We start from the raw sequence: 18,541 nt of genomic DNA, 5'->3' as shown, positions 1-18,541 counted from the left end.
AGCAGGATTGAGCATTTATCTGTATTTTGTAAGTCCTGCCTGGCCTCAAGAGGTGTTTAAATGTGATGTGTTGGAGTTTTGATGCTTTTCTATTTGCTTATGATAAACTGTTGACTATTGGGATGCTTATATTTCACATTTGGCTAAGTTATTAAATAGCTAAATGGATGACTTCGTGTGGTGCTTAGGACCTCAAAATCACTGAAACCCCCTCTGATCGCATAAAATTTAAGAGGAACATGAAATTATTCTGCACATTAATAGAACTCACCAGGATTATGATATTTGGAATTCTTTAATTCACACTAAATGTTTATTTAGGTCCCACAGAGTTGTTTGTTTATTGTGGGAAATTAGCTTGTCTTACTCCACTTTAGCACTCAGTGTCCTGGGAGTTAAACTGTTAGTTTTCAGGACTCATATCAAGAGCAACAAAGAGAAAGCCTATAATTGAACAAAGGTGACAATTGAATAATTCAGTCAAAGAAAAGAGTTACTAGTGATGATAAGGGATGAATTGAGCTGCTCAGTGAAAGATTATTCACAGTCATTTGTGCCAAAGGACCACTGACCAAGAACAAGTGCCTAAATTAATTATTTCTGAGGGATGATATTTCTGTATTATCAGTCCATTTTAATTGATTCATCCTTTGTGATAATCTAAAATTTTCTGAGATACAGTTTTTGTTTTTTTTTTTTAATATTTATTAACTGTAGCCAAAAATATCCATATTAAAACAAAAACTGGCTTAAAACAGACATGTCTAACTTATGTGTAATTAATTTACAACCCCAAATTCAAAAAATGGGACATTGTGTAAAATTTAAACGAATTTACAAATCTCATAAAACACTGTTTTATTCACAACAGAATATAAACAACATATCAGAGGATGAAACTGAGAAGTTTTACCATTTCATAAAAAAAATATTTGGTCATTTTAAATTGATGGCAGCAACGCTGCTCAGAGAAGTATGTGCGCTCCAAATGTATAGCCTAATTTGAAGTTTAAAAAGAGAGGTTTATCGAAAAGGCAGTTTATATATCACTATTTAATCACCGAGGCCTCTTTGTCCAGCTTGTGCTTTGTCTTTTCTGACGCCATTAGCCCTCCACAGGTGTCTGCTGTAGAAAAAGTAAACTGGGGCATGTGGCACGCCTCCTCACTTTGCTGGCAGCCTCTTAATGGTCAACCGGGAACTTTTGCAAATTACACAGGAAGCGCTGTAAAAGTGGAACAAATAAACAAAACATTATTATGCGACACAATAAAATGCATCCGGTTTTTTAAGTGTTCTTCAAATTAAGAGCATAGTACGACTACGTTTGCAGTCGCGGTAACAGATATTGATTTACGGTAAATGTATTTAAAGAAACAACCTGAAACAGCAATAAAATGAAAACTTTATAAACCCCACTCCAATCAAGATTATCATAGGTAACATAAACGAACTTGATAACTTAAAAAGTTAAAAATAATTATACTGAACTAAAAAAGAATAATAAGTAAGCTTCAACAAAAAATATAAAAAAAACAACTATTGATTAAATCTGTGGCAACAAAACGGACTAAAATAAAATAGAATTGGGGACAAATTCTCCTTAGTTTTAGTCTCTGAAAGCAGCGTACCTATACTGACATTTACACCCAAGCCTGAGGAGTGCCACATTACCGGGTTTGATGCAAGAAAACTTCACACAATACTTAATTTTAGGTCTTGAGTTGTTTTTTAAATATTACATTTGAATAAAGAAAATCCAAAGTGAAGAGTAGCCTGTTTAATGCCTGTGTGTGAATGTGTTTTTGTAATTGTATGTTTACTTTTTCGTTTTTTTTTTTCTGTAGAACACATTCATATCCCCTTCGAATATCATCTCTGTCTAAACAATTAATGTTTGACCTTCTTGCTCTCAAATAAATGGCAGTAGAAGCGTATATTAGTTTTACTTTGAAAGGCTAAACCGGATATGCTCTCTCTGATAACAGCTGTAAAGCTAGCTCGCTTTGATTAGCCACGTCATGTAAACTTAGCAGTGGAGCAGTTCTGAGAGAAACGCGGCGAGGACTCCTTAGTAATTAGTGTTATTAGGTCATTATTTAAGTAAAGCTCTTGTTTCGGGGTAATAAGTCCGCAGTCATCGCATGGAAAGATGTCAGATATCGGCGACTGGTTCAGAAGCATCCCTTTCATCACCCGGACCTGGTTCGCTGCCTCCATAGCTGTACCCTTTATCGGGAAACTAGGACTGGTTGATTTTAGGAACCTCATGCTGGTCCCGGAGCTGGTCTTAAACAGATTTCATGTAAGTCTTTTTAGTTCTATTCACCGGTTTCTGCTCGGGGGTATTATAAAGGCTGTGGTTGTTATGGTTTGGGTTTGGTCGTTTTGTTAGCAGGTGGCTAGCCAGGCTCACTCAGCAGGCCAGGAGCTTTTTAGCCAATCAGAGAGTAAGACGTAGGAGGTTACGACTTCCGTAAGCTGTCAAAATGATACTTTATTTAGCAACACTGACATAAGGCATTTATAATCTATCAGTAATAATAGTAGTAATAAAGCCTCTGAGTTATCTCAATTTAGCCGATGTATTGCCTTTTAAGATATGATTAAATTAAAGCAACCGCTGTCAACGGTTGTTGTTCAAGTCAAACCTTGGACAGGGAATGTTTGACAAGAACTGACGTGACTTTTCTGATCCTATATGAGCCCTTTGAAGAACATTTTAAGGTTTCTCTCCTCCAGCAGCTTTCAACCCCACCAGTTTTACTCTGAGGGGACACAAAGGTAAAGGTTGCGATATGAAAATGTATCTTGTCAAACCTAACTCAGGGTAAACACAACAAAGCAATAAGTAACTCAGCTTTTATAGTATTATGTCACCCAAGTTAAAGTTTAAGCATGCACTTAATTATTTAAAAGGACTGTATTTATCTCACTTTCAGCTTCTGCAAGGAGTTTATAACTGGTTATGAAACAAACTTAAATTACTGATGTGGTTTCATCATGACCCAAAAAGGCCAATAGTCTCTCTAACTGGAGATCTTACATGCTAATCATTAACTTCTTAAATTCTTACTGTAGTGTAGGTGTCAGATGTTGTGATTGACTTGAGGCAGCCCCTTACATTTTCCATGGCCAAGATGCCTGATGAGTTGACTGTTTGTCAGATTGTTACTTACACATGTTTGAGAAACAATCGTCAAATAAATAAGGAATACCACTTTGATGGGCACCAGGATGAACTCAGACGTTCTAAGGAGTTTAATTGACATTCAAGAAAGTGGAATGTATGGGTGATACCAAATGTTTAAATAACAATGAATGCAGACAACACCAATACCAATTACTGCTTTTGGTGTTAAACACCGTGTATAACATTTTCTAATGTTTAACTATAAAACAGATAGGTAACTTCCCCTACAAAGTCTATTGATTCACTAGTAAGGTGTGCTAGATGCCAGTATTGAAATTGACACAACAGATAGACTGACTACTAGTATGCATTCATGTCACATTACTTTGCTGATGGCTAATGGTGTTTGTCAACTGGCCCAAATGGCTGATTTGATGTTAGACTGGTACATTGGTGAGCCCCTGAAAAAATATCCTTATAGCTATTGATAAATAATTGGAAGATGATCATTTTTATCACCTAGAGTATGGGGATTTCCCCAGAATGACACTGTACTTTGAATTTCACACTGAATTTGTAGCGTATCTGCTCCTTTGATATTAATTATAAGCAGTGCATTGTATGAGACAGACATAATGTGCAGGTGAATTGCCTGTGTGAAGGCTAGTTAATGATGAAGTAATGTATTTCAACTAGGGCTGAACAATTTGCATAGATGATTGAATTGCGATTCTTTTCCCACAATATTGCGACTGCGATTTAGTATGCGATTATTCTTAGATTCCTCATTTATGTATTTTTCAACAAATTTCAAGCAATAAATCATTCTATATTATAACCTGCATTCCATCAGGAACACATCATACATTATCATACATTTAACCATTTGATTGAAAGATGGATGTACAGTTTCTGGGGTGGGGCTGGGGTGGAGGAGGTGAAGCTTTACTAGCAGCAGCAGTGGGTTGCACCAACATTAATGCAAGCAGTGAGAAGTACGTCATACTTCAACCGCTGTGTTGGCACTTGAATGTTTGCGTAATGTGCATAAAATCTCTACTGCTGCAAAAAATGAAAATATCAAACTGGTATTTTGACACATTTCAAGTGAAAGAAATATTGCAACTTCTTCTATTTGTGAATTGCAGCAGGCCATATTGCGATTTAATCTAATTTGCAATTAATTGCTCAGGCTTAATTTCACCCGTCATCTTAGAGTGCTGGAGTACAGAATGATGTTAGCAGCAGGAAGCTGATGAAAAATGTTGAAAGAACAGCACATAATGCTTCATATTTCACACGAGATGAGGTTCAGTTCATTTATGGGTAAGACATACGATTGGTGGATATCTCTCTAGTGTGCACAGATGGTGGCTATGTACAAATCTAAACAAATAAAGGAAAAACTGGTCAGAAAATACACTTAGGTGGCTGTATATATACTGGTGTGACCCACTAAATATTGTCTTTGTATGGGAAACACTGACATAGTTTTTTTAATTGTTGATCTCTCAATGACAGATGAGTAGAGTTTCATGTGACCTTGACATGTTTCAACTAAGTTCTGCAGTCTTCCTCAGAAGATTCATGGAATGTTGGTGGGACATATCTTATCTGCTGATCTTGTGCAGGGTTGGTTGTCCTGTGGCCGTTGGCCACATATAAGCCCCCTCATCCCTTTTCTTAGTCCTATGGGCCCATTTCTGAATCTCAGTGGCTTCCCTGATCCATCAGTGGTACTTGTTGCTCTCTGGATGAATAACACTGGCCAAACCTGCATAAGATCAGCTGATAAGACACTTCACAGCAACATCACACAACTCATCTGAGGAAGAATACAGCACCTTAGCAGTTGAAACATGTCAAGGTCACACAAAACCATACTCGTCTGTCAATAAGAAAACAAAACCAATTAATGTTCATTAAGATGGTATGAACTTATTTAGATTTCTGACATAGGATGCTGTGTTACATGTTGATTTAATCTGTGATGCTTGAAATGGTTAAAAATGTGCTCCAGTTATCATCAGTTACAGCAATTAAAAAGGGCTTATACATTAATAGACCAGTAACAGTAACTTCTTTATATAATATATATGAAACACAAACTTATTTACAGCCTAAAAAAATAGTAATAGAATTATGTAATAGAATCATGGGATTTACTTTTGACACCTTTTGACCAAATTTTATAAAACCACTCTACTTTTCTACTGTCAGTTGTTTTTTATACTGTTGTTTTATGCTGTACTGCACTGTCTCTAAGTCAGTGGTTCTCAGCCTTTTTTCCTTTGAGCCCCCTACCTGTATCTAAGAAAATTGACTGGACCGACACACAAGAAAAAGTGATACATTTGCAGCCAAAAATCAGCATAATAAATATTTTTTTATTGTGTGAAAAAAAGAACGCCCTAAACACAGTTGTTCCTACCAAAAGACCTGTGTATGAACTATGTATAAGCATTTTATCATGATTTTAGCTAGTGCTTGAGCAAATTTTATTTTAACAGCCTCAGCAGCCTGAAATTTCTGGTGCCCTCCTCAGGGGTCCCAGACCCCGGGTTGGGAACCAAGGCTCTAAGTTAATGGTTTTTAAAATTCTTTTAACCTGTTTAGCTGTTGCTGTGATGGTTGTCATTTGTTACTGATATTTGATGGAAACACAGGAAATGCTGCTGCTGAATAGCTCGTTGTGTGACTGTTTACAGTAATGGGTTTAGTTGCTTGGCAGTCATGGAAGATACCATGTGTCAGACTTGTGACTTACTGTGACCCTTTAGGGAATATTGAAATGAAATCCATGGTTAATCTAATCATCTTTGAAATGCAGTTCACCTGCTAAAACTTAATAAACTCCATGATAACCTCCATAGTTACTTTAAATTTCCTCTTCAACAGATTATTTTCATAATAACTGATGCTTCTGTTTAATAATTTTTGACTGGCCTGTGTTAAGTAGGAGCATTATCTAAAAAATTAATGAATAGTGTACCAGCATATCTTAGTTTTAACCTAAAAACCTAGGCAGAGGCACAAATTGTTGCACTTTGTAATCACATTCTTTTAAGAGCAAATAATGACAGAAAGCACTCATCACCTCTAACATTCCCTCTTAAAGATGTGTAGATTTGCTAGACCTTGCAAACCAAACTTTATGATGTAATCATAAGTTATAAGACAATCCGATTCGGCTGGTAATTTACAATCTATATAAGATTGGATTTGTGTCCTCAAAGTCTGGCTCTATGAAAAAATCCAGCTCTGTTAATGTCTTGCCACATGACATTTCCATTACAGTCATGTCTCTTCTGTTTTCTTTCAGCTTTGGAGACCAGTGACAGCCACCCTGTATTTCCCCATAACACCTAACACTGGCTTTCTGTATATGGTCAACCTGTATTTCCTCTACCACTACTCCACACGGCTAGAAACAGGTGAGACTGACCTCCTTCAGTGGCTATCACACATGCAATACTTTTTGTAATGCTAATCTTTATTTATTTATTTTTCAGGAGCTTTTGATGGCAAACCTGCAGACTATATTTTCATGCTTTTGTTCAACTGGATCTGCATCGTTGTATCCTTTAATGACCACCAAATTATTCTGTTTTAATCATAACTAAATTATCCCTTCATCATCTAAGGTTATAGTCCTGTCAGCCTGCGTCTCTCTCCACCTTTATTCCTAGCTCCATGCTGCTGTCTTTGTCTCTGCATTACTCTTTTATCCGTCTTTTCTGAACATCTCTCTCTCGCTTTCTTTCTCTCTCACTCTGCAGCACTGTGCCATGTCAGTATGGCTCTGTGCCAGTGGCCCAGTGTCAGTCTACCCCTGCAGAGCAGAGAAACCTAATCTAGGTCACATGCAGCACCAGCAGTGCAGCCCAGCCTACATCTCCACACTGTGACACTCTGCCAGGAGTTTAGCTCTGACTTTTCATCCACATTTTTGTCTTTCTACATGTCAAGTTCTGAGGATTTTTTGTCTTTTTGCTATCCTCAACAAATTGTTGGAATGGGTGTGGGGTGTGCCGATGGCACCCTCACGTAAGGGGAAGTGGCAGATTAAAGTCAGTCTGCATGGGGATTTGATCTGGCAACCTTTCACTAACCCTCTGTGATAATCTTAAAGTTCCAGCTGTGATTGTGTCGAGTTATGAGGCTTCTGTCCTTGACTCTAGCTGCAGATAGTTGGCATGCTGATGGACATGCGGGTAAGGCTCCTCTTTTATCTTCTTATTTCTCCCAAACTGTTATGTTATTAACAGTGTCAGGTGCAGTGACTTTAAGTACAGGTGCATCTTAATAATCAAAATATTGTGGAAAAGTCCATTTATTTCAGTAGTTCAATTCAAAAAGTGAAATTTATGTATTATATAGTGAAAACTTTAAAGTTTTTATTTCTTTAATTGTAATAATTATGACTTACAGTAATGAAAACCCAAAATCCAGTACCTCCATGAAATTAGTATGTTGTGAAAAAGTTCAATATTTTAAACTAGTGGTATCACACTCTAATCAGCTAATTAACACCTGCAAAGGTTTCACAAGCCTTTAATGGTCTCTTTCATGGTTTAGTAGGCTAAACAATCATGGGGAAGACTGCTGACTTAACAATTGTCCAGAAGATGATCATTGACACCCTCCACAAGGACAATAAGCCACAGACATTTATTGCTAAAGAAGCTGGCTATTCACAGAGGGCTGTATTGAAGCATGTTCATAGAAAGGAAAAAGTGTGGTAGACAAAGATGCACAAGCATCAGGGCTAACTGCAGCCCTGAGAGACTGTCAGACAAAACCCATACAAGAATTTGGGGGAACTTTACAAAGAGCTGACTGACACTGGAGTCATCAGGAATCACCTTGCACAGACATATCAATGAATTTGGCTACAACTGTCGCATTCCTCACATCTAGCCACTCCTGAACCAGAAATGTCAGAGGCGTCTTACCAGGGCTAAGAAAAAAAAACGGACAGTGTCTCAGTGGTCCAAAGTCCTCTTTTCGGTTGAAAGTAGATTCTGCATTTCATTTTAAAATCAAGGTTCCAGAGTCTGGAGGAGGATCAGAGAGGCACAGAATCCAAGATGCTTGAGGTCAAGTGTTAAGTTTCCACTGTCCACCTGTCCACAAAGCCAAAAGTACCAAGACCTGGTTAAATGACCATGCCATGATCCTGATATTCCTGTGCTTGACTGGCCAGCAAACTCACTGAACCTGAACCCCGTAGAAAATCTCGGGGGAAATTTCAAGAGGAAAATTAGAGACACCAGACCCAAAAAATGCAGACGAGCTGAAGGCCACTATCAGAGGTACCTGGGGTTCCATAACGCCTCAGCAGTGCTTAGGGCTGATTGCCTTCACAACACACCACACCACATTAATGCTGTAATTCATGCAAAAGGAGTACCCGACCAAGTATTGAGTGCATATAAATGAACATCCTTTTCAGAGAGCCAACATTTCTAGGGGCCAAATGCGACCCGCAGTCCATTTTTGACCGGCCTGCAGCAAATTCTAGAAATAAAATGAAAAGCGGCAGGGGGTGGGTGGCGTTACGAACCTCTTGCTTTCACACCGAGGACTTGACCGCTCGTTTTACATATGAGAACACTTTAGCTTGCGACCTAGTGGGCTGATGTTACAACTTGTATGTGTTTAAAAAATCTATATTATTATGAAGTGTTATCAAAATAATACTGAAAATGTTGATAAAATATCACGTTATTTACTTTTCCTGTGATGCCCAGTCGGAGTTAGCAGCAGCAGCGTCCTGTTGTCAGCCATCATTGCGCAAGTTCAATCGGCAGAATCAGGGCACGATTAGTCTCCCTACGACCTGCCTGTGACCCCGGTGACATCATTTGAACGCTTTTTGCCTCGTACCCAAGGACTTGAGTTCGTATGCGTAGAAATCAGATTCATATTTGTGACTGCTTGAAGTCGTAGCTTTTAGATTCATACTCGCATAAAAACACTCGTAATTTTCTGACTTATATGTACAAAACCTCTTTTTGGGGGTACAAAGCATTTATTTACACATAGAGTTTTCAAACATGGATACAAAGTTTCAAAGTTATGCATACAGACTTTTGACAGCAATGGTACACCATAATTTGGCATGTGGTTTTCCTTGTCATGTATTTAAAATTTGACCTCACATCTTTCTTAGTTTTAAGTGTCTGCAATTCAGCTTAAAAGCACCACAATTATAGGGAGGTAATATCTTGACCTGTGGTTTATTAAGTACCATTTTCACCATTTGGTGGATTTTAAAATGTCAAAAATTAAATGAACAGACAAATAGAATATCATGTCACCAAGGTCATGTTGCATTGTAGCTGTCTTGTTCATACATTTAGTGCTTAAAAGACAAGTAATGTTCCTCATGGGTATAAAACAAACAGTTATTTAGAGCACATTTGACTTTGTCTGCGCTGCATGGCAGTGCAGGGGATAACTGTTGCCTCACAGCAAGAAAGGTTCTCGTTCACTTCCCGGTCAGGAACTTTCGGTGTGGAGTTGGCATGTTCTCCACCAAAGACGTGCTTGTTAGGTTAATTGGTGACTCTAAATGGGCTGTAGGTGTGACAGGTGGACAGTTATTAAGGTGTAGAAACATCTCAGCAACAATCAAGAGAAATGGGAGGAACCTAAGCTAAATTTCAAGTCTTGTTGCAACAGGTCTGAATACTTATGCCAGTGTGATATTTCAGGGTTTTTTAAATAAATTTATTTTGTCTTCATTTTGTGCTTATGGGATACTGAGAGAGGATTAAGGAGCATAAAAATCAACTGTATCATCGGGCTACAACATAACAAAATTTAAAAAAGCCAAAAGGGTCTGAATGCTTTCTGAATGAACTGTAACTAGAAGAACTCTTTTCATAGCCGTGTTGTTGCTGTATGTCTAGAATTGTATATTTTACTTACTTAAATATCTTTGTTCATATCATTCTCAGCTGCTGATGATCCCACTGATCATGTCGGTGCTCTATGTGTGGGCTCAGTTCAACAAAGACACCATTGTGTCCTTTTGGTTCGGAACAAGATTCAAGGTACTCCAAGTTTAATCTCTACTTGTCACATTACACTAAAAGACTCTGATCTAGTCTTGTCAAAGGTTTAACAGTCTTATAAAAATGCCTGTTTTTATGGCAGTGACTGTCATCGTGTGATAGTTCATCCACATAATATTTATTACCTGCTTGAAGTGTCTCTATTACTCATTGTGGAGATAATTCAAACTGTCATATTAATGATAAGCTTCATTTGTTGCTCTATCCAGGCACACTATCTACCTTGGGTCATCCTGGCCTTTAATTTCATCATCGGAGGCTCGTAAGTAGTTGTTTTTATAAGTTAAAGTAAAACCACTGCTTGATAGTCAGGGTGTAAAAACATGCCGCACTGTTCAAATAAGGATCACTGGCTGCTACTGTACAGTGAAGTGGGACATAAAAATGTATTTAATTGTTGGGATGATAGTGAGCAATACATTATCTGTGATTTTCACCGAGCATTTTCTCTTGGCTCTTTTTTTGCACAGGTTTGTAAATGAACTAACGGGCAACCTGGTGGGTCACCTCTACTTCTTCCTCATGTTTAAATACCCCATTGACTTGGGAGGACGTTCCTTCCTCTCCACACCAGAAATCTTGTAAGTGTCAATTCCCAACCTCTACTGTGTTTATTTTGGTTTTACTTTTGGCCTTTTTTATTTTCAGTCCAGAGACTTTAGTCACCACATTCACTGCTGAGATTTAAATCAAGATTTTGAAGCTGTTAAATGAAAAAAAAACAAAACATTATTTTTCTCTTGCCAATGAAGAATGAATTCAAGTGGAGCAATATGTAATTTCTAAGTTTGGTAGTAGTGGTTGTAGTTGTTGTACTAAAAACTATAGTCCTTCAAGGCCCAGTTGAGGCTGGCTGTAAAAGACAAGGAATCCTGATAGAGAGCTGCAGGGCTGATGTATTTTTATAAGCCAAACCAGAGGTTGCATTGCACAGGTTCCACTGACAAAATGCCTGTAGAATTGAGTTGTTGGATTGTTACATCTTCACAAATCAGCAGTACTTTGAAAGTTTTTGAATCAAAAAATAAATTAGCAAAAGTGACAAGCTAATTATGGGCCATAAAGTAACTACACTACAATCTACTGATTAATCTATTTCATGCTCTTACCTCTGAAATCTAATGTTATTGACAGATTGCAAAGTTTGTATCAGAGTAGTCTTGGAGAGAAGCATACAAGACTGAAGCCACATGCGGCCTTCTTTCTTAATCAATGTGGCCCTCAAACAGTAGATGTTTGATCACTGAGGCCAAAGTTAACAGTTTTAATACAGTTTGCTCACTATATAACTTTCCCATAGTTTCAGGGCTGTGACACTTTTTCATGTAGAACTGTGCTATAATAAGAACTTCAGGTTGCAAAGGTTATTAGATGGAGAAACACAGGCTTGCTTTGAAATTCAGCACAGAAAAAGGCAAGAAACTGGACAAGCTGAAACGTGTGTGATGTTTCTGCTTTGGCTAAATCCCTTTTAAGAGAAAAAGAATGAAAATAACACACTTTTACCCTTTTTACTTCACCCGAAGTCATCCTAACATCTTCTTGTTGCCAAGACACTTTTTAAAAAGAGACTTTTGGTTTCAGTTTTGAACAAGTGTTTTATGTTTTTGAGTTAAATTCATAGCTCCAAAGAGTAGATTTATTTGTGCATGCACAGTGAAACTTCCCACAGATCACAGACGTAATCTGAAAAACAGAAACAGATAAACCAGGCAGACATTAGAACAGTTTAGTTTGCTCACATTCCCTTCCCGTCACCTAGAAAATTAATCTCCTCCTCTCTGCAGGTATCGGTACTTCCCCAACAGGAGGGGAGGTGTGTCGGGTTTCGGAGTCCCTCCCAGTAGACCGGCTGCACAGCACCACGCAGGAGGAGGAGGAGGAGGAGGAGGAGGAATAGGAGGACGACACAACTGGGGCCAAGGCAACCGTCTGGGGGGCGAATGAAAGAAGACATGAGGAGAGAGCTACACCCTTAGACCACACCTTTGTTTGCTCCTGATCACAAAATGACTGTGGAGATGATGTTTTGGGTTAAAATGCTTTCTTTTTCACATGATAACTTAAGTTTAGTTAATGTTTGTTTAGTTTTAAATGATACTACAGGAAATATTGATGAAAAAGGCATTTTAACAGAGACAGCACTGCACAGCAGGACTAAGACTCTGCCTTCAGCTCCACTTTAACAAACACTATGGCTGTGGTTCTGTGAAGCAGGCTAATAACAATATGAATAAATAGATTTTTTTTATGCAATGGTTCACTATCTCCTCTCTCCTTTTCTTCCTTTTTTTCTGCCCTCTTCTTTTCATCGTCTGCTGTTTCTCCTCCCCTGCCTCCAGACTGTCGAGAACGGAGATGTTGCAGCAGCACACCAGCACTCTTGTTCATTTAGATTCTCCTGTTCCTGTTCTCTCTCTCTTTGTGATGCCATATCAGATTACATTGTAATTACAAACGCACTGGTAGCGTGCTCTCAGCTGGCATGGGCAGAACTATGTCAGAGCACCGCTGTCTCCAGGTCTGAATAAACACGGGTGTAAGATGTTTTTTTAAAGCCTTAATGGCACAGACCGGATCTTCTTCTGTCTTAAACTACAATCTGAACCAAAACAAGGTGATGATGGGATTGTGCTCTTTTTTGTTGTAAATATAACAGTTGTTTATTGAAATGCTGAGCGGGTCTGAGTGTCATTACTCTCCTTTGTGTTTTTAAATGAGCGCACTCTGTGCCAGTTTGGCAATTTAACATCCATCCATCCAATATTTACACCGCTCCTACTGTTCAGGGTTGAGCTGGACTTGAGCAGATCCCAGCTGTCATCAGTAGAGAGGTGGGTACTCCCTGGATTAGTGGCAAGGCAGATACATAGAGACAAACACTAACACACTAACACCTAACTAAGTGATTTGGAGCCACCAGTTAACTTTAAAACAACAAGTGCATGACTGAGTGCTGAAAGAAGATTGAGGCCCGTGTACACATGGGAGAACAGAATGTCACACAGAAAGTCCCGAGTAGGGATTCAAACCCGGAACCTTGTATCTGTGGGGTGACATCAGTTTTAATTGAGTACAATAGAAGTCATTCATTAAAACCCACAAGATAAAGATACTCATACAATCTTTTTTTAACCGAAACACCTCCTTTCAAGTGGGTAATGTTTTACTCTTGTGCTGTAAAAATGAAATCACCAATAACTTGTCATCACTAAAGAGGCTCATTAGGTTTCTATTATCTATTCACTGACTATTAAAGCTTCACATACCACATCTATAGCTTTATTCTCCATTTTATTGCAGTTCAGTAATTGGTATGATTAAAAAATGTGCCCAAATTTAATGATTTGCGTTTGAACATTACACGTCAAGCTAGATTCTTGCCTTTCTAGAAGATGCACGAAATGTCTCTGCAGACTAACACATGGAAGAATATTATTATTAAGGCAACAACAAACAATACATACAAGAAGAAATTTAAGTGGCTTCCTGCAGTTTTCTCCATGAGTAAGCTATCTTTGCTTTTCAAGCAAAAGCATCCAGAACTTTTAGTTCCAGGGACCTGTCTTGAAGGAACTAAATGACTTCTGTTGTCCGTTGTTCCACCAGTCTAAATTCCCTATACAAATCAGGCATCCTAACACAGCCAAGTGTCAGGAAGACAGTGAATAAATATGATTGTGTGACATCAGATGTTTTACTTAAAAAGATTTAGATGCCAAGGATTGTATATTAAACAGAGCAAATGAAAGCTTAACCCAAAAAAGCTTGATCTAAACCAATCACACAACTGGACTTAGTTAAGTTTGTTGAATAAGTTTCCTTTCTACCCTGAAAAGATTCTTCAGGTTTAAGTTGGCTGACTAGAATGCTTACATTCTGGGTGGTTTAAGAGTTGATGACAGAATCATTGATCAAGTTCCCAATCTGAAATGTTCAGTACTACAGCCCCACTCCCCATAATTACTGGGCCTTTGGAAAATACTCTCCCCTGAGCAGGAACTTTTCAAGGGGTAGACTATCTACCCCAGAAATACAGGTGCATCTCAAAAGTTAATTTTTTTTTCCTGTTATCTACTTCTGTTACAGTAACCTTTAACTTCCATATATTCTAGATTCATCTCGAAGTCAAACATCTCAAGACTCTTTTTTGATTATGGCATACAGCTCACAAAGATCAAAAATCCACCATCTCCAAATTTTAGAATATTGTGGGAAAAGTCCAATCTGCAAAGGTTTACTGGGCCTTCATTCTCTCACTCTGGACCAGTTCACACAACCACAATCATGGGGAAGACTGCTAACTTGACAAATGTCCAGAAGAAAAACAGTACCAAGGAGGGTAAGCCACAGAAGGTCACTGCTGAAAGGGCAAGCTGCTCTCAGAGGCTGTATCTAAGCATATTCAATGAACCTTGACTGGAGGGGAAAAGTGTGGTAAGAGAAGGTGCACAAGCAGCAGGAATGAGCTCAGCCTTCTGAGGATTGTCAAACAAAGCAGATTCAAGAACTCAAGGGAGCTTCATGAGGCAAAAAGGAGACTGAGGCTGGAGTCAGAGCATCAAGAGCCACCACACAGACGGGTCTAGGAAATTGACTACAAGTGTCATTCCTAGTGACGAGCCACAGACCACAGACACTGTTATACCTTATATTCTCACCTAGGCTAAGGAGAAAAGAACTGGACTGTTGCTCAGTGGTCCAAAGTCTGGTTTTCAGATGGAAGTCAATTTTGAATGTCATTTGGAAATCAAGGTTTCAAGAGTCTGGAGGAAGATAAGAGAGGCACAGAATCCAAGGTGCTTGAAGTCCAGTGTTTTCAGTTTCCACAGTCAGGTTCAGGGTGCCGTGTCATCTGCTGTGGTTGGTCCATTTAGCTTTATCAAGTCCAAAGTCAATCTTGTCAGCCGTTTACCAGGAGATTTTAGAGCAGAGTTTATGGAAATACTGATTTCCTTCTCCAGCGAGGCAAAACTACCAGAAACTGGTTTACTGACCATGGTATTACTTTTTGCATGGCCAGCCAACTGGTCTGACCTGAACCCTGTAGAGAGTCTCTGGGAGAAATGTCAAGGGGAAGATTAGAGACACCAAACTCAATAATGCAGATGAGCAGAAGGCTGCTATCAAAGCAACCTGGGCTTCCTAACAACCCAAAAGTGCCACAGACTGATCGCCTCCATGCCACGTCAAACTGATAAAGTAATTTGAGCAAAAGGAGCTTAAACCAATTAGAGTACATAACTTTCCATTAGGTCAACATTTATGTATCATAAATCCTTTTATGAACTGGTGTTTTGTGATATTCTAATATTTTGAGATAGTGGAATTTTAATTTGCGTGAGCTGTAATCATTAACATTAATACAAAAAAGTCTTGAAATATTTCACCTTGTATGAGATGAATCTAGAGTATATTGGAGTTTGAATCTTGAACTAAATTACAAGAAAAATTGACTTTTTCATGATAATCTATTTTTTTGAGATGCACCTGTATATGGATGCATGTCTGCCCAGGGTCTCTGTACATCATAGACTTTAAACACTGTTTTTCTCTTTTCTAACTAGACAGCTCCACTTGAGAACCACTAGTCTAGAGGTGATTCTTCTAATCAATAGGAGCTTTTTCTTTAATGGGCCTTTTATGATGGTGCATACAATTAACACTGGCAGACTGAGGTGGGTTTTACAGTTGGTTGTGTATTTATTGAGTTACAGCAGACTTAAAAGTAGAAAATGAAAATGCAAGCAGTTTCTCAAAGTAGCAAACAGAGTGTACAGTATCCCAGATACTCGTCTGAACATGAAACTAAAGCAGCAGCAGCAGACATTCAGCCAGCAGACAGCAGTACACCTGCTGCTAAAAAAACAGCTGACAGTTCAACTTAACTTTTTTGGGCTTGCTGAAATACTGCAAGCAATTGCAGTTTGAACACTGAAATCCCTTTTAAATGATTTGTGAAAACCAGTTCTTAAAAGGAAATTGTTGGAGCGCATGCAAGCGGTTCATGAAAGCTTTGGCTGTTGTGATATTCTGAATGCTTTCTGCTGTTTTTGAGGAAATCAGCAGAGCTTACGTAGCTCTGCAGCTGGGAGACCGATTTATCCTTTAACATAGTCTGGAGTGATGACGTAAAATGCATTAAACCTGACCCAGCTTTAATTGGGAGGATTTCCTTTTGTCAGAGAGCCGAGAGAGACGACGAGACGTGTGTTCACAGATCACAGCTGAGCAACATGGACATGTGAAATGGCCCGAATAAAAGGAGTTATTCTATCATGCGTGAAACACTTGTGCCAAAATGTTCTTGGCAAGAATCAGTCAAGAGTATTTTAAACAAAGAAGTGATAACCTTCATGGTCAGTCTGTGCTGTGCCCACTTCTGAGACAGACGGCAAAAGTCAGATAAAAGAGCTGAAAAGGCAGCACGGTGCGATCAAACAGACACTACTCAATTCTGTATCAATCGTTTCTATATCAGGAAAAAAGACATTCTGAGCAGTTTGAGACTCAAACTGATGCTAAAATCAGCTGATCAAAAAGGAGACTGAAAACCGGGACATATAGTGCATTAATTCATTTCATTCTGCCCCTGTGGCTGATCCTGTTGATTCTCCAGCCTCCCAGGAGTGACAGTGAAGTTCAAATCTCCAAATCAACCCCTGTCTTTTCGCCACCAGAGTAAATCTATGCAGCGAGTTAAGGTGACGCCGTAGGACAGAAATAGTCACTGTTTCTTAACAGTTTGAGATGACGTGACCTAGTGTGTAAATATCTATCGCTACCAGGAAGATATATGTAAGTGCCATCAAACACTACTCATACTGAGTACTGCGCACGTATGCTTCTCAAAAAAATAGGACTGATTTTCAGCAATAACAAACTATCATACACGTTGATCTTAGAACAACTAAACAAAAAACATTCCAGGTTTTGGGGGCACCAGTTAGACTTTTTTTCTTAAAAATGTAACAAAAGTCGCCCTCCCAGTAAAACTGTACAAACTTTTACTTTGTAATACAGAAAAATATTTACAAGGGTGCTTCTTCTTTTACAAAACAAACTAAAGTGTAGTAGTAGTAAGAACAATGCATCAAGTCCAGCTTTGGCACTCCTCTTTGTGTCAGCATCTGAACCACATATCAGTGCTTTGACTCCAGTCTCTGGCGCTTTCTGATGACATCACAGGCAGACAGTTTCCACTGGTTCCACGCCGAGTCATCTTGTGTTGTGATTCATTGTACAAAGACACAGCAGTTCATGATTGACTCCACCTGGACAGAATAAAGGAGAACGAGAAGTTTCAGTTATCACGTTCAGTTCTTCCTTTCAAAATAAAATCACTGCTCTCCAAATAAATAAAGAGAGCCTATAAACATTATTCACAGACTTGGATGTTTTAGCCTTTTATTGATTTTACAAATCAGTCATTGCCAGTATCATCTGGCTTTTTTTTTTCAGCTTATAGAAGTTAAAACTATAAGAAATCAAAGACTTCAAACACTTACACTCTTCCCTCAGCCTTACAGTGATAGTGGAGTTCTGTTTTTGTGTGAATTTTGTGTGTGTGTGCCGCCTCTGTCTGTAGCTTGATGCTAATGATGGTGTGGTCCAAGTATCATCCTGCCATCCCAGCATGCCATCCTCCTGACGGACTAATCAGAGGTAATTACACTCTAATAACTTCCTGGATAGCAGGGGGCTGCAGCTGTGACATCTTAAAAAGGAACAGTTCACCATTTATTTATCAGTTCATCCAAGCCAAGTCACACAGTGAAGCTTCTTCAAATTCTAGTCCATCATTCAATAGGGACAATTATTCCTGATCAGGATCAAAGAGGGCTGGAATTTATCCCAGCATGCTTTAAAAAGGAAGGATACATAAGAGTCTTAACCGTGGCAGCCATGTTCTTCCTGTCTTCTTTGTTTTAGCTACAACTGCAGCGTTTTGTGATTTTTATAGATAGAGTCAGAGCTTTATGACGGACTGTGGCGCATGCCATATCTCAGACCTTACATGCTCTGGAGGCCCTCTGGAGACTACACTTAGCACTTTTTGCTGTATGCAGACATCAAAACTGGTATATTTTTATCTACAAGTCCATTTTACGTCTGCTTTCTTTATACTTTCTAACCTACATGAGTCAGAGGAAGACAGGGAATTACAAATGTCAGTCTCAGGAGCTTTTCTTTACCGTCTGTTCCAAAGGTCAGAACTGAACTGTGGTAAAAGGCGTTTAAGTTTGCTGCTTCCTGCACCTGGAAAGAACTAAAAAAAAAAAAAAAAAAAAAAAAGACCTGAAACTTGAAGAGTTTATCTCATCAG

General features: G+C 38.7%; 2 protein-coding genes across 3 annotated transcripts in view; one reads left to right on the top strand and one right to left on the bottom strand.

Annotated features, from left to right (window-relative positions):
• Positions 1-1,991: 1,991 nt before the first annotated feature.
• derl1 (derlin 1) lies at positions 1,992-12,887 on the top strand. The gene is made up of 8 exons (XM_041794500.1): positions 1,992-2,305; positions 6,456-6,567; positions 6,646-6,710; positions 7,321-7,347; positions 10,099-10,194; positions 10,425-10,477; positions 10,686-10,796; positions 12,003-12,887. Exons 1-8 carry the CDS (start codon positions 2,153-2,155, stop codon positions 12,160-12,162), a joined length of 777 nt encoding a protein of 258 aa, XP_041650434.1. The 5' UTR covers positions 1,992-2,152; the 3' UTR covers positions 12,163-12,887.
• Positions 12,888-15,877: 2,990 nt separating this feature from the next.
• LOC121513640 (zinc fingers and homeoboxes protein 2-like) overlaps positions 15,878-18,541 on the bottom strand; it is a 58,310-nt gene continuing 55,646 nt past the window's right edge. For both annotated transcript variants that reach the window (XM_041793518.1, XM_041793519.1), the window contains one exon: positions 15,878-17,489. The gene's annotated coding sequence lies outside the window, so the exon portion shown is untranslated. The remainder of the gene's footprint in view (positions 17,490-18,541) is intronic.

This window comes from Cheilinus undulatus, linkage group 8 (assembly GCF_018320785.1).
Source record: "Cheilinus undulatus linkage group 8, ASM1832078v1, whole genome shotgun sequence".
Taxonomy (NCBI): Eukaryota; Metazoa; Chordata; class Actinopteri; order Labriformes; family Labridae; genus Cheilinus; species Cheilinus undulatus.
The sequence above is the reverse complement of the archived record's forward strand: the minus strand, read 5'-3'. Positions and strand labels throughout refer to the sequence as shown.